Source organism: Cylas formicarius, unplaced genomic scaffold (genome assembly GCF_029955315.1).
Source record: "Cylas formicarius isolate icCylForm1 unplaced genomic scaffold, icCylForm1.1 PGA_scaffold_5__7_contigs__length_24384050, whole genome shotgun sequence".
NCBI classification, from domain to species: Eukaryota; Metazoa; Arthropoda; class Insecta; order Coleoptera; family Brentidae; genus Cylas; species Cylas formicarius.
In genome coordinates, this window is record NW_026844341.1 from 13,304,876 (window position 1) to 13,321,706 (window position 16,831).

Below are 16,831 nucleotides of genomic sequence, written 5' to 3' on the forward strand. Positions count from 1 at the left end.
TGTTTTGCGCTTGTTTATAATAAAAAATAATTTTGTTGAGATCAATCGCTTGATTTATGTCATACGTTTACACCCTTAAGCATCGGAAGGCATAAAAGTCATTTAATTGTGTAAGGGTTAAACTATCGGACGCTCCGTACTTTTCAATATTCCAAGGTGGCGTGGTGGATTTTGGTCTTGCCAAATGGTGAAGGTTATACAGATGAAAAATTATTTTCTCAATTTGAAAAATTATGGCACAACGAGCTGGGATATGCAAATAAAAGTACCTCCAGTCTTCCTCAAACATACATACCAGTACCGACTTTGTATATTTATTATGCAAGTGATCTCTTTAATCACAGGTATAATATCATATGGATGGCATAAATTGCTCAAATAAGGCTGATTCGCATGACATATGCTGAAAATAACGTCACACTGAGTAGAATACAGTTCATACCCATGGGCACTAGTTTAATTTAAACGCTACATATGCATGATACTGTTAAAAATGACCCTTAAATAAAAGCAACAGTAATCTAGTGTACCTAATGTAAAATTGAAGAGGAAGTTGATGGGTTCAATACTAAAGCAGCTACTTTTGGGTCATCGGAATGCCATGGGTGCTACATCAGCTAAAGTGTCATTAAAATGGTATTGGAGAGGAACTGTTTATTCAGGGGGTTAAACACAAAATTACCAGCAAAAAATGGGTGGAAAAAGAAAGACAGAAATGGTGGATAAATAGGTCGGGAATAAGACAGACCAGGAAGTTTCTTAAAAACTTGAATAGACAAGACTAGTAAAGGGTTTATATTTTTTGAGATTCTTTGGGTCGCATTGATAGACCAGATCAAGAGCATACTTCTAAATATTTCACTGTTTAATCCGCCCTGTATTCCGTAACGTGCTAAAAACAAAACTCTATTCTATTCTAACGCTTTTATATAAATAAATATTCCTTCTGTGTCGCTTATTGAGGAATAGAATTTACTGACATTCCACGATCCCGTCGGCTTCATCAGGACTTAACGTTTCAGTTAAATGTCATCAAGGAATTAGGAGGAATCCAGAAGGTGTGTAAATAGTAAAGATTATTACCCTCAATCATTAAAAAAAATTGTGATTAATTTGCCTTGTGAATATAAATTAGCCACCACTAAAAAAAAAATGAAGTTGTTAAGATCGACTGTATTTTTTCCATTGGAGTTGTGCAGGATGGCACCCCAAGTAATCTAAAACCCGAAAGTCATTTCCCTGTCTCGCATTCTAACTTTCGAATCAAACGCTGACATAAAAAACAACTAATAACAGTTCTTACGTATCAACCCTTTCTTTAATTCCCGTGAAATTTGATTAGATGCCGTCCCTTTCACGCCGTTTAGGAAATGAAGACACCAAACGTATTATAACGGACACCGTTAACATATCTGATCCGTCCTGACCTTCTGCGAGACTATGACTGACAGCTTTTTCTCGTATTAGCCACGAACCCCCAAATCTTCCGCTTTACCGTCATCGCACACAATTTAGTTGTAACCGTCCTTTAATTTGTTCCATCGATGCATGGTGAATTATTTAATTGTTATTGTGCTTTGTGTTAAGTGTACTTTCTTTCTTGTTCTCCTTTAACTACACATTGTCTCCCAGAGCGTAGCAAATATCGCTTAAAAATCGAAAGTCATACCGTCGAAGGTCGATTCGTGGAGATTTGTAGAACGGTGTTTTTTCTGACAAATACGTGATTAGTTCAACCGATATTGATCATGCGATAAATGTTCGCGACCTCTGGACAAAATCCGCGGCTTCACCGTGCGGTGAAATTAGAGCGTTCCAGCAAAATCAGTACTAAAATTTAAACTAAACTTTAAATATAAAAATCTGAGAATTTCTTACTTAACTTAACTTAACTTATTTGAAGTAATCGAAAAAAATTTTGTATAGTTTTCTCTGAGTTTTTCCAAATTAATGCAAACAAAAACAATAAATATATTCGCATCAAGTTGTATTTAAGTAAATGGGGCATCCTGTATATTATTCCACAAAAGAATGATCTTTTTTTTTTCTGTTTTCAAAAATATAGGGTTGGTTCAACCTTTCTTGAAAAGTTTTCAAAAAAAATTGCTTCAATGTTCTATATAGTTCACTATATATATAGGTCTTCATATCGCATCGCAAGAATAATTGAAAAAAATGGCGTGAAATTATTATGGTCAAAATCAAAACTTTGAAACTATACGTTTATTTTATAAAAATGATAATAACAAATCTCAACCGACTAACTAACCAAAACTATTTGGAGAACTTGTGCCGTTAAGAAGCAAAATAGAAAACAAATTCATGGATAGAATTTATGAAACGACAAATCTAAAAAATCGTAACCAGTAAACAACATACCAAACAAACAAAATTAATTTTATAACTGTTCAATGTGTCCTCCATTACTTTAAATACTACTTCAGATAATTAGCAGGAATTTTAATAATGACATTTTGATAAAAACTCAGCGTTTAGAGAGTGTATTGATCGTAAATCGTTTTGAGTCAAGTTATTCAAGTTTCGACTTCTCTCTGTGTAGACTTTTTTTTTAAGATGTGCCCATAAAAAGTTCGTTCGCCACATAACTGGGCCTGGTCCTGGTTGCAATGCACTACCATACCAAACATGTGTGTTGTGCTTATTAAATATTCCTGTAGTTGTAAAGGTTTCCTCAACAGACCACCAAACCTTTTTAAAAATACGAGGATCTTCTTGAAATCGTCCCATAATTATATCTTCGCAAAACCACAATCTTCTGATCTTATGTTCGCCTGACAATTCCTGCACGCGTAAAAATTTATAGGGGCGGTATTTGTATTTCTTAAGGGTTAGATGATTTTTTTTTAACTTTCCAAAATAATTTCTGGCGGTTTCAGCGGATTATCCACTATTTGCTCTAAATTAGTACGAAACCATAATTTTTTTAAATAAATAAATATTGTTCATACTTTCAAAGAAAAGCAGAATATATAACTGTTCATTTCCATCGACTGGAACTCTCCGACGTTTTCCATTTAAAGATTTTCTTTCTCAGAAGGTGTTTTCTATATATCTGTTCTTTTTGATGGACGGCATTTTTTGCAATGAAATAAAATTGAATTTTCAACGTGTAAAGGCCTTTCAAAATAAGTAGGACAACCCCTATGTAATACGAGAAAAAAGGTCTTTCTTCTTTTTTGTGTCATATGATATACATGGCGTCTCTTAAAAAAAGCTTTATACAAAAAACTAAAATTTTTATTATTTTTTTTTCTTCCCATCAATTTCATAAAGTTGAGAAAAACGTAAATCTTCCATTGAAACATTTTGTTAAGAAAGGTGGCGAATTATGGAAATGGAATCTCCCGCTATTTGGCATTTAAAAAGATGTTTTCCATTTAAATGTTGACCGAGGAAGCCGAATCAAGGATTCAGAACGGTGATGTATGCCAATCGCCAAAGATACGATCACCCTGTGGTATGTTTAAGTCCCTCTGGGCAGAAATTTTCCATTCTGACTCCGAAAATATATGATGTTTTTGAATTTGAAAATAGAAATTTGTGTGTTTCAATTACTTTCAAAACTTTTAGCTGGAACAAACCAAAATCAATTTATTTAAGTTCAGCATTGAAAGATCTATTAAAGAGCTAAACATACGCAGAGGTCGATATTACCGTTCTGAATTACCAGATCATCTAAATTTATATGGATATCGTTTCTTAAATTTTGAAAACAGCAAATAGGGGAGATTATATTTCGACCTAGATACTTAAAATAATGTCGCTGTCAAAACTGACATATAATTAATTATGATTATGTAAAATAAAATGTTTATAAATTGATAAAATATGAGAAATTATATAATTTTATTTTTATTTCTCTACACCAAAACACATGGAATTAGAACAAACCGGAAAATCACATTTAGTAAAACACAATTATTTTCTGTGTTATCTAAATGTGAAAAATCATAAATCACCTCCAATATCGTCTGTTTAATCTGTTTACTCTTGTAGATAGCAGACCTACCTTTAATTTTCACTTTTTTAGTACTATACTTAAATTAATTAACAATTTTTAAATATGCTACCGGAATATGATACGAACATTACGAAGAACGTTTTCCAGGCAACATGTAGGACAATATTCATGATTAAGAATAGTTTCTCTTGGGTCTCTCTCTCTCCCTGGTATTATTGGATTATGTTTGAAAATATTAAGTGACACGGAGTACTCCACAGTCACTTGTGTTATCAAAGAGATAAAAATAGCTTTTGGGTGTTGTTATTATGGGCACAAAAATTTTTCAAAGAAACTTAAAAGTTTTAGTTAAGCTCTGAAGAAGTCAACAGGATGATTGGCGAAACGTCAGTTCGATTCAACAATCGACGCAGCATAGTTAGTTGTTAAATCTGACAATATTCATGGCTGAGAATAGTTTCTCTTGAGGATCTTTAAAGAGACACATTTCTCACCCTTGTATTATTGGATTATTTTTTGAAAATATTAAGTGATACGGAGTGCTCGATGTTCAGTTGTGTTATCAAAGAGATAAAAATAGCTTCTGAGTGAGTACAAAAATTTTTAGTCGACCGTTTTTGATTAATAACTCAAAAACAAACCTGAGCACCCTGTCTGTTTTATGTCATTAAATAGTGTTAATTTTCCTTTTCTTTTCGCAGTTCATCATTTAAATGTAATAGAAGCATTTGCCACCAGCATAACCAACAATCAAAAAATTAATACTGCTAGAAGGCTATTAGAGAGAGGAACTCCGTATGATGAAGGGCAGAGAGAAATAGGAGTTTCGATGATATGCGCCTGCACATAACTATAGAGCAATATACCAATTTAGATATGAATAAAGAGTTTCTTTGTAACATATGGACCTTCTGTCTCTCTTTCTCCGTCAATTGTGTTCTTTTATATACCCATATTTTATACATTTATATAGTTGTAGAATCTTCTTTTATTATTTTATAGGATTAATTCCTGTTCATTATTCTCAAAGATAAGTATTCTAAAATGACATTATAAATACAATTTTTAAGAAATTCTTAATGCGCCTAGACATTATGCGAACAATATTTACGAATGTCTAAAGAAACCAAAGCGAACAAATTCGGTAACATTACGGTTTCCGATTAACAAGGTCAATGCCGTTTCCCGTGCCACTTGCAGATCTCGCGTTTGTACCGACTAAGCACACGTTCATAAAAGATTGTTATTGTCCGACACTTTCAATTTACGTTGAAAAATAAACGTATCGATTTTAATTTGGCAATTCGCCCAACAATAGCCCATATTTTTCCCGCAACTTTCGCTTCACGACTTGCCGCTACCGACCAGAGCCAATGGATTCAATAAACAAAACGATTTTCAGTGTTTAAGGTTTACATTGTTTTTCGTGCTTCATTTTTGCCATTCTCGCCATGTAAATAAATTAACGGCGTCCGTTGCATGGATCTCATTTATTTGAGAAGCCAAGAGAGTTTCTCTTGCTTTGCTTTATTTGAAAATTTGCCGGAGTGTGGTGGGCTTTCGAGGTGGCGAGAATGAGTTCGGGGCAAATAAAAATAACCTTGAAAAAATTTAAGAAAGGGAAGGAAAGAAAGAAAGAAAATTAGACATCTAGCACAGCCAGATATTATTACAGCCCAAAATTTCTCGTTTAATTAACCAAAGGGAACATTTAACCCGTGGATAGGAAGTATTAAGCAATTAAATACACGGAAGTATATAGGAATTGAACTAAGGTGATTTTATTTGATGAAAATCCACAATACAATCTCAAGTTACAACTAACAGTAAATTGCAAGATCTCTCACAAATGTCGGCAATAAAATCAACTAATCAATCTCATCTCTCATCAATAAAATCAGATAAAGGAAAGATAGTCATAGCTATCGATTATCTAGAATATATTACAAAAATCAAACAGTTTCTTAAACCAGATGTATACAAACCTACGCAATATGATCCCACTGAGTTATATCACGACTGTAATTACAGTTATCACTTTTTAATGACAAATATAAATACCAACTAATAATTATTTATTAATTTATTTCATTTATTAGATTACTAAAAATTTTAGAACCTCATATATAGATATGTTATCCAACATTCGTTTGAGCTAGTCCTCCTGAGGAACTTCTAGTTTTTTCCGACGTCCAAATTCTATTTCCTAGTATTCCACCTATCAACGTATCAATATGTAACATATAATATTCTCGCTCAGAGACTATCATAAAACAAGATTTATTAGATTAAGAGTTTGTTTAGACCAGAATTGTTTCAAATTTAATGGGCAATTTTATATTGCCAAAGAAGGATTAATTATGGGAAACCCACTTAGTTCACTTCTTGCAGAAATGTTCATGGATAATTTAGTAAATATTATACATGAACATCATCTGAATAAAAGTTTTCTTTGGTGGTATAGATACGTGGATGATGTTCTGGTTTGTTTTATTGGAACGAAAAGATAATTATAGTCATTTTTGAATCATATTTACTCTATATATATAAATGTAAAAATGTACCATAGAGACAGCAAACTCTTTAAACTTCCTGGACTGAACTGTAATTAATTTTTTTTTCCATTCCATTTACTTTAGATCCTCACACACGGACATAGTAATACACAATAACTCAAATCTTCCTTACCCAAACAAAATTTTATTTTTTATTATTTTATCCACACTACTTAATATACCACTTTTTAATGAAAATTTTGAAAAACAATGAAATATTATAAAACAAATAGTTTTCATCAATGGTTACGACCCCTCAAATAACTCTGAACTGTATCCTCATATTAAACTCCGAACCCAAAATTTATAAAATAATAAAATACATAGGAGAACCTAGCAAGAAAGTTTTGAAAGATGTATATAAATATAAAAATAAATATAAAAGTAATAAAAGTAACTCAAAAAACTGAGAAATATGTAGTCTTGAAGTTAAAATGTGGATCATGTCAAAATTATAAATAAATTTAAAAAAATAAAAATAAAAGAGCATATAAAAATAAGAGTTGGTATGCATTTAATTTAAATTCAACAGGGTACAAGTTTGACGATAATTTGGATATGTCACATAATGCGACAAAAAGCAAAAAACTGAATTTGTTGAAAGCTATGGAGATTAACAGAATGAGATACTCGAATCTATGTTAAATTTAAATTTATCATCCTACTATAACGGTAACTAAGGATCTGATACAACCCATATATTAATTCAAGTATCTAAGTTTATACCTGAAAATAAATGAAATCTCTTGGTTATTGGCTAGATGATGGTATGGAGGTCATATTTTTCCATTCTGGTAGATTCTTAAACCAGGAGTTACGCCTTCTTCCTGGTCAATAGTTTTTGCCTTCTATGATAAGTTGATAATCTTATTTGTTTATGTTATGACACATATAGCCAATAAATTCAGCCTGACCTAAACCTGATAAGATGAACTATGAGTTGTAAATCTAACTATACCAGTATAAGAGAGGAGTTTTGAACTTTTATAATACGATACTTATCTATATTAACTAGGCACAGCATGAGTACGCTGTTATAAAGAAGCCTTTTAATATGCTGGTAATGGCAGTGACGGCTTCCATAAATTAAATTTTGATTATTTTATACAACCTTTAACTTTCTTCTATGTTGACTTTTATCTCTACCTATAAAACATCCTTTTATTATTTTCTAATAGTAATATCTGTTTATTATTCTCATAATTTCACCAGCAGATAATTTTTAATTTGATTTTATTGTTTGTTAATATTTTTATTATAAAGTCAGTAACGTAAAGTAAAGTAAATGACTTGCAATTACTATTGACAAATATCCTGGATTAATCCTTCTATTCAAAACTACTCACCACATATGAAAACTTCTTAAGAAATATTACGTTAAAACTGGATTTCTAACTTGTCCAAAACTCTTTCAGCATCTTCGATCCGTCAAAGATAAAATTCCATTTGAGATATAGCATCCATTTTAAAGAGCCAGGACACAAAATATCAACCAGGCTAAAAGAACATGAAAGAGCGTTAAGATTACGATAAATAAACTGGAAATCAAATATAATTCGATGAAACTAAAATTCTTGCATGTAATCAATTCTTCTACTGAGGAGAAATCCGAGAATCCACCTTAACCGCGATCAATATGGGAATTAGTCATTCTAGACAAGGTTCATGCTCCTCCTTTAGCTCCCCCCCCCTCCCACCCAACATTATATAAGCAGGTACAGAGTAGAATGCGAGCGAGCAAGTTTGATCTATCAGCAATATCTGCAGGAGGAATTTGGAAGATTTCGAAATAATATTGACGTAACCTAAAGAGACTACTCTCAGTGAGTTCTAAACTTCTTTGTAACAGCTACAAAAAGGTAAAACAGAGTTCTTTGAACATAATTTTATGTTGTTTTCCGTGTCAGAATAACCTATTCGACTCAGAAACTATTGCTTGCTTCGTTAACGCATTTCTCAAAAAAAAAAAAATAAGGAAAAGTACAGTGGAATGTCATCGGCACAAAACTGTAATGATGTTGCAAAACTTGGACCCTAAATAGTACCCTGGAGTACTCCCTTGTTAACAGCCAAAAGCCTTGAGGTTGGTTAGAAATATCATCTGTTACCTCTGCTTGAACAACTATAACCAATATATTCTCTAGAATCCTGAAAAGTGTAGAGAGAGTACCTACTAATAAAACGAAAGTGATCAAACGTTGGTTGACTAGGTTTTTCTAAAACAATCTTTAACTGACATTCAATTTTATGTTCCCGACGGCTAGGCAACGAAAACAACTTTCAGTCTTTAAGGTCTTTATTTTATATTACGTTGCATGGCTCTCGTTTCGTTCGCTAATATTAAGAAAATAAATTAACATTGCTCGACGTATGTACACAGCACGATTCCCAGCTCTCCAGTGGAACATTTGGCATCTCAGCAGTTATTTTACTCTTAGTAATGAGGTCCCTGGTTTAAATAATTGGCATTCAAATCATATTGGGCGTGCGCGTCTTGGTGGTATCCCGGAAATACCGCCTGATCGTGTTGGTAATACCTCGGAGGCTCATCGACCACGTTTTGGTGCTCGTACTGCGGGAACCTCGAGTTTTGTTCGTAATTGTAAGTATCGACGGGTCCGGGGATACCAAAATACTCCTCGTGGGCGGTCTGAGATATCTCCGGCACCTGGTATACATGGGGAAGCGCGTAATCCTGGGGCGTGTAGTGCTGATATTGAGGAACGCGGTACTCGGGCACAGCAACGTGAGTGAGCTTGGGCTCCTGAGCCACGTGGTATTCTTCCGGCGCCTGGTAGTTAATCTGGGGGGTGTAATACTGCTGGTGGGGTCGATGCGAAATGTATCCTTGCGCTGCGCCCAAGTTGAGGCCTTCCGCTTTCGGGATGATGATGTTCTTGGGGTAGGCGGAGTGTTCTTCGTCGTCGGGCACGTTGATGTACAGATTGTCTGCCCTCGGAGCGTGGACGTACTCCAAAGGTTTCGTGTAGACGTCGCCCAACACTGGCTGGAGCCCTTTGTAAGCGTCCACTCCGCCGTCGTAGCTTTTGAAAGCTGGGGAGCCATCCACCAGGACTGGTTGAGGTTGGTCTGGTTCTCCGTGCTTCTCGATATTCTCCGGGTGTCCGTGGACGTCCACCTTTTTGACGACCGCCCTGAAACCATGCTCGTCCGCTATGTAGTCGACTATCCTGGTAGAACCGTCGGGTTCCAGGAGGCTGTAGCTGCCTCGTACTACGCCAGCTTTGTCTTTGGTTTCCCATTGGGACTTGTGGTCGCCGGTGTGGGGATCGGATACGCCGTACTCGTACGCGTAGGAGCTTGGTTCCTGATGGTTGTGGGATTAAATTAGGAGATTTGAATTTTACCCTAAAGTTGGGCAAGAACTTTATTTGGTTCGAAGAAATCACGGCGTTTTTAAATAAATAAAGAAATTTTAAAAATATTTTGCAATCAGTATATCAGAAAGTATGCGGGAAAACACTCAGCCAGTCCCCCAAACAACAATAGCAGCATTTGCCTAAAAATTAATTGCTACTATTATTGCTTTCTCAATAGAAATTCTTTTAATTTGTATTTAAATTTAATTATGTTTAAAATTTCAAAATTTTGTTTAATTATTTCAAGGTCATGCCTGATCAAACATGTCCACGCATACGCCTGAATTTTACAATATTTTACAGATTTTCAAATGTCAGATGTATAGATAATGAGAAACAGAGAACCCAAAATTGATCCCTGAGAGACCCCAAACAAAATATCAACGCTTGAAGGGAAAATGTTTTGAAGAAATATCCTTTGATTTTGCACATAATAACTCTTTATTATATCAATCAGAATAGTTGGCAATGCAATAGTGGTATTATATCTTTTTTTAAAGCCACATTGCACTTCCGGTATTAGATTTTTAAAACTAGTATATTCGATAATCTGTTTGTACAAAATGTGAAAATTTTAGACAGAAGTAAAATACTAGTGACCCGCGAATCAGCCAATTCTTTGGCTAAAGGTTTTCCTAAAGCCATATTCCATAAATAAGGGAGATATTACTATTTACAAAACTTCTGGATTAATCGGTCGTTGATAGTCCAACTTGCTGACGCTTCGCCAATCATTCTGTTTCTTCTTCAGAGCTTCACCGAAACTGAACTTAACTGAAACAACCGAATGCAGGAGCAATACAGAAGTTTTCTAAATAGTATTACAGTAGTCTGTGGAAGTTTCTTTGAAAAATTAATGGAAATGTTGCCGTTCTATACATGTATTTATTAAATGGACTTTATGTTTTTCAACAAGAAGCCTACAATAGCTTATCATTTTTAGGGTATTGTTAGCAAGTCCACAAACATTAGTTTAAATTGAGTTAAAGATATCCTTTAGACGAAGACGAAAAAGATAAATTTTGGGAAAATATAAAATTGTTTACGTTGGACTTAGACGGATGTTAAAAAGTACAAATAAATAAAGTGGTAACTCCCAATTTAAGTTTAATTAAATGAACTTCAGTAGTCCGGAAAGTCCGGTTGTTTAGATTTGTCTCTTAAATTTATATGTGTTTTTTATGTATTGGGCAACACCGCCTCTCCTGCCATCCCTATCTCGTATCAGATAATACAAGTAGTCTTGAAAATCCAATAGGAATTAGCAATATCATAATTTACATTGTTATTGCAATATACTGCTAAAGAAGGAAATGAAATAAATAACTCAGCATAAAACAAAAAAAAAAAGAATTATATAGTAAATAAATAATACCAATGTTTCATTTACATTTTAGTGTGACCCATTTAAGATGAAGACAAGCCTATTACCTATCTATATAAAAGATTTTTATCTGGAAAAACATTGTAATTTATGTTTTTAGATTAGCCGCTAGTCCATCCTTCCAAGATTATTCAAATATTCCTAAAACCAATGTTGGGTCACTAAAGGATCTTCTGGCGTTATGCAAACGTAGTCACGACGTCTTTCTGAAATACTATACAAAAATATGTTGCTCAATTTTGAAAAAGGTTGTCTTTCACGGTAAAATCATATCTATCGAAAGAGAAATTTTGTTTAGTGATAATTCAAGACTACGAATCCTAAAAGGTATAAATGGTTAAAATTGAACTGAGGTGGCTTTTACTTGATGAAAATCCATTTGTCAAAATAAATAAGAACTAGCAGTTCAGATTTTCACGAAATTATATATTATGACATGACCGTGTCTTTATCAAATCAAATTGCAGTTGATAAAGACACGGTGTTGTCGAAACAATTGTCCATATAATTTCGTGAAAATCTGAACTTTTAGTTATTATTTATTTTTATAAATGGCTACCCAATGATGTCACTGACTTGCCCAATACATTTAATAATTATTTTTTAAATGTGGTTCAGACCGATAACAGGATGAATTTCGATAAGTCGATGCATTTTTTAAATAAAAGCAGCACTTCGAACGTTAGACTTTTTTTTATAAATCCTAGTAGGAAGGACGAGATAATCACTACAGCTAAAGCTCTAAAATGTAAGAACTCTGCGGGATGCGATGGATTTTTTTCTACATTCCTAAAACTAATACTGGTAGCTGTAGCTGAGGAAGTTACTGCTTTGTTCAATAAATCCTTCGAGTTAAAAAATTGACGGTAAAATTTTAACTATTTAACTAATCCGAATGAGCGTGTGATTTTGGCTGACGACAAACACAATTATAAGTCAAGTGTGGTACCACAGGGATCCATTTTGGGAAGCCTGCTATTTTTGATTTGCGTTAATGATATTTTTGCCTACTTTGAATATTCTAAACTAGTCCCTTTTGCTAATAACACCCTTTTTATCCTCTAAGATTGCTGATTAATCGGTCTAGAATATAAAATAATAATAAAAATAATATAGTTATTATTTTTTCGGGATCTTACGAAGATGATTTACGAAGGATAAACCAAAGCTCTTACAAATATTAATAGAAGGTGACGGAAATAAACGATTAGGGCCCAAGGAATTTTTTTAAATGTGGGGCATTGCCTGAAGAAAATTAGGGGGGATTGTATCATATCAAAATTGTGGATACTGGACCAGAGATGGGTAGTAAATTGTAAAGACCAATATTTCGATAAAATCATGCCTGGTCAAAAATTGTTCGTCAATGGATAAACTAAGGACCTCCTGTACGTTTTGAACTATGGTCTCCGAGATCCCCTGATATTACACCACTCGATTTTTTATTTTTGGGTAGCGATATTAGCAGATATTGTCATTTGTATTATGAAAACTATTGTTGTAATCACTTTCTAAAATTTAATCAGTTAAGTACAAAAAATTATTGTTTTCTTAAAATAAATTAATTATTTTATTGCGTCAGTGTTATTTATTTTATTATAGAATTTAAATTAAATGAATGGCATTATTAAATTGATCAGATTGTAGGGACTTTTTCTAACGGGAAGCAAACTATCGAAAATTCAGTTGCTGCATAAATGTGTATTTATTTAGTAAACTAGAATATTGGGGTGCCTTCATCTTAAACGCGATACACTGGACAGAAAATTTAAAAAAATGTTTTTTTTTATGAAACGAGCAGGCAATATCTAAAATATACGAGTAATTAGACAAAAGTGTCCGATTCATCTGGGTCATTTCTCATCCCTTCCCGAACAAAAATAGAAAGAATATTGGTTATTCGAGAGCAGATTTATAACTACTAAAAAGCTATAATTATCATAAAAAACAATCTGTTGAAAAAAATGGTGTTCTGAGCGATCTTTTAATTATTCTTTAAGTTGACTTTTTAAGGTGGGGCAGGCGTTGCGGCATTTGCAGGCGCTGCAGATTTTTATTACGAGCCTGGTACTTGGAACCATTTACAAGACAAAGTATAGGTAATTTTCCAGCTTTAACAACAACAAACATAAACTTCTCTAAAACTGTTTGTATTCCTTTTAGTTGTTATAGTAATAAATTGCCATTGAACTATACACTTAAATTTCAAGTTAAGTCGAGAAGCTTTGATATCAAATCTTGTAATAGTATCTTGGAGTATTGATAGTCAAGTCAAGGCAAATCGATTTTCTAAAAATAGCACTCCGAATCCTTTAAACCAAAGTTGCTGTTATAAGGTGTTGTAACTAGAACCAGAATAAACCAGGGCACCGTCAAACCTAAGATACCTATTCCCTAGAATATTTCTATTGTTTAAAATTAGATTAAATACATTTATTAAAACTGAAATAAGCAGAGCTGCAATCCATAGTACTTTTGAAGAACAACTAATAATTTTAAAATCAACATTTTTGATTTGTTTCGGTCCATTTATCAATTATTTGTTTGCGATTCTTTTCTAGTTTTTATATCTATATTTATTGTACCTCAACTAGGTCAAATTTAGTAATAATAATATCAAAACGTTATTATTTATTTACTAGGGTCAAAATTCGTAACTATCAATACATTTTATTTTCATTTTTCAGTGTTTTTTATTTTTGGTTATACCCAAATTGCAAGAATTTCTTGATGTTTGGAATTTGGTACCGTTTAAGGTTATGCCATAGCTAGTAGCATCTCGGGGAAGTATTTTGTATGTATGATGTTTATCTAGACACGAGGTTATTGTCATGGAATGAAAAAAATGTTTATAGCATTTCATTTTTATTATAACATTGTGTTTGTATTTTTTTCTCCTTTTATATCAATAAATGCTATATAATAATAATAATAATAATGAAATATGAAACTTTGGATAGATGTTACAATTCACTTACGTAATTGTGGTATTTCCCCGCGTAGTCTCCGTGATAGCTGTTATACAATGACCCTACGGAAGCAGTTGGCACTAGCGGTGCGGAGGCGTGGCAACCTAGCACCATAAGTGCTAAGCTAAAAACCTGTAATTGCAAGTTAGAATATACTGTCATAATAATCCTCAGCCACAGAGTAATTAGTGTGGGCAGTTTGAAGTATTTCCTGAGGAATTAGAATTGAATATAATTCCCATAACGTTTTACCCATGACACATTGTAAATGAAAGGAATTCGGGTGAAAAACATTGAGGAAGAGCCCGCTTAGTGTTTAAAACATCTGCGAAAAAGTGCAATGGATGATGGAAAATATGCACTGTATATTCGATACTATCGAATTTATTGGATTGCCAAAAACGACAAACAGCAAAATCCAAGTTCAATCATGAAAGATATTTCGACATAATTGACCATAAACAATAAAAAATTGTCATGATTCGTTAATTCGTAAAAAATGAAATTCTCTTCGTATGACGCGAAGGTCTCCCAGAAGAAGAAAAAACATTCACTAAAACCAACCACAGGGCAATACAAAACGTTCAAAATTTATTATCCAATTGCAAGCTTGTAGTTTGTATACATTTAAGTAAATACGCACTTTAAAAGTAACATAGTAGCATAGTAGTAGTTTTAGTCATAAAAATCTCCTCCATAAGATAGTTAAGTAATATTGTAAATTACCTGAAAGTACTGAACATTGTAATAACCTTCGAAGCTTTAAAAGGGACTGTATGCATTTGGAACTTTTTTTTTCTTTTGAACAAAATTTGGTTCAATAAACTAATTCTTGCTTATATCATTGTCATAGTTTTGGTTAGTTGACAAACTTATTAAGCATTCACTTATCTTAAATTGCATTTACCATATCCCAAGGTACAATTTAAATTCATACACAACCAACTCATTTCTTTATATTAAATAGTGGTATCCTAGGTAGAAATAAAAAAAATCTAAAAACAAGTTAAATATAGTATAGTATACAAACTAAAGTATTATTATTTATTTAGTTAATATTAATGCATTATTTTATTGATTCAAACAAATGATCTATTCTTCTGGAACAAACAATTCTTTAAACACAAGTGTGTGATTAACTTAACGAGTACTTTTAAGATTTCAGCAAACATATTTATTTGAATGAAATAAACATTTATTGTCTGACCATGCATTAAAAAGGCGGAAAGTATTTATTTGAATAAATATTTATTTTTAGTTTTTTCCAAAATTCCAAAAAAATGGTTAGTTGGCAATTATATTTTTTAAAAATAATTCCAAATTTTTGTTTTTGTTGCCTTGATTGCTGCTTTTATTATTATTTTTAATTTGTTTTATTGATTTTTTTGCCAAAAATGTATGTATCAGATGATGCCGGGTGTGCAAACTGGACAATTTTATACTACAGCATAATACGCAAAAAAATAAATTAAAGAAATAACAGCAGATAATCTTCCTTATTAATTGGCGCACTTCACTCTCCCTGTATTCCAAAATTTTAAATAATTTTTTTTTACACTAAATATTTTTTTTAAGAGCATAAAATGTTTTGTTCTGATCTTTAGTTTTTGTTGGAATTTTTTGAGAAAAATTGTAATAGATAATTGCAATAAAGAAAAAAAAACAACAGAAAATATTTTTTGGTGCAGTATTAAACATAATAATGAAAAATGTTTGTTCTGTTGTTTGCTGTAATAAAACAAATATTTTTTAAAAATAACTCCATATTTTTTAGACCAAATATTCTTTCTCAGTTCACTTTTAAATATTAATAATGTAAAATGTTTTGTTTTATTGTTTGCTGCTATTATTATCTTCTGTTCGTTTTTGTATTTTCTTAAGAAAAAATGTATATAATTGTATACTACAGTATAATATATTAATAGATGAATAAAAGAGGAAACCTTCACCCCCCAAAATTTCAGATAAATGTTTGGTCGTTACCAAACAAATATATTTTAAAAATAACTCTAAATTCTTTTAAATCTATTTTTTTTTCATTGCATATTGTTTGTTCTATTGGATTTTTTACAATAAAAAATAAATAACGAGAACAACAACCGATAATCCTCATTATCCATTGGTGCACTTGACCAAACCAAACATTTTTTTTACACCAAATAATTTTTGTCACTGCACTATTAAACTTTAATAATGTAAAATGTTTTGTTTTGTTGTTTGCTGTTATTGCTGTCTTTAGTTTATTTCGTTGGATTTTTTTTTGGAAAAAATGTTTGCATTAGACATAGCCGTAACTTATTATGAGTTTGTAAAGCAGACAATAGCAAACGCATGTAAATGAAACACAGAAATAAAAATTAGCCGATAATCCTTATTATTCACTAGCGCACTTCACCCTCAAGCTCAAGGTCACCAAATGTCGAGGAATCGCCCGAACCGAACCCAAAGACAATTTTTTAGGCACTCGCAAAAGATTTCTTAATCTACCGACATACTAACCAGATATAGAGACATAACGTCGGTGCAATACAACGCAAAAATTTTCAACGGTATTGTGTAAA

General features: G+C 32.4%; 1 protein-coding gene across 1 annotated transcript; it reads right to left on the reverse strand.

Annotated features, from left to right (window-relative positions):
- Nucleotides 1-8,824: 8,824 nt before the first annotated feature.
- LOC132702057 (cuticle protein-like) lies at nucleotides 8,825-16,831 on the reverse strand. The gene is made up of 3 exons (XM_060670468.1): nucleotides 16,770-16,831; nucleotides 14,280-14,402; nucleotides 8,825-9,865 (listed from the first exon to the last, which is right to left on the reverse strand). The coding sequence occupies exons 1-3, from the start codon at nucleotides 16,782-16,784 to the stop codon at nucleotides 8,972-8,974; spliced, it is 1,032 nt and encodes a 343-aa protein (XP_060526451.1). The 5' UTR covers nucleotides 16,785-16,831; the 3' UTR covers nucleotides 8,825-8,971.

Coding starts and splice junctions, on each gene's coding strand:
- LOC132702057 (XM_060670468.1), bottom strand. Junction 9,866..14,279: donor CGGGGAAATACCACAATTAC/GTAAGTGAATTG, acceptor CACAACCATCAG/GAACCAAGCTCCTACGCGTA.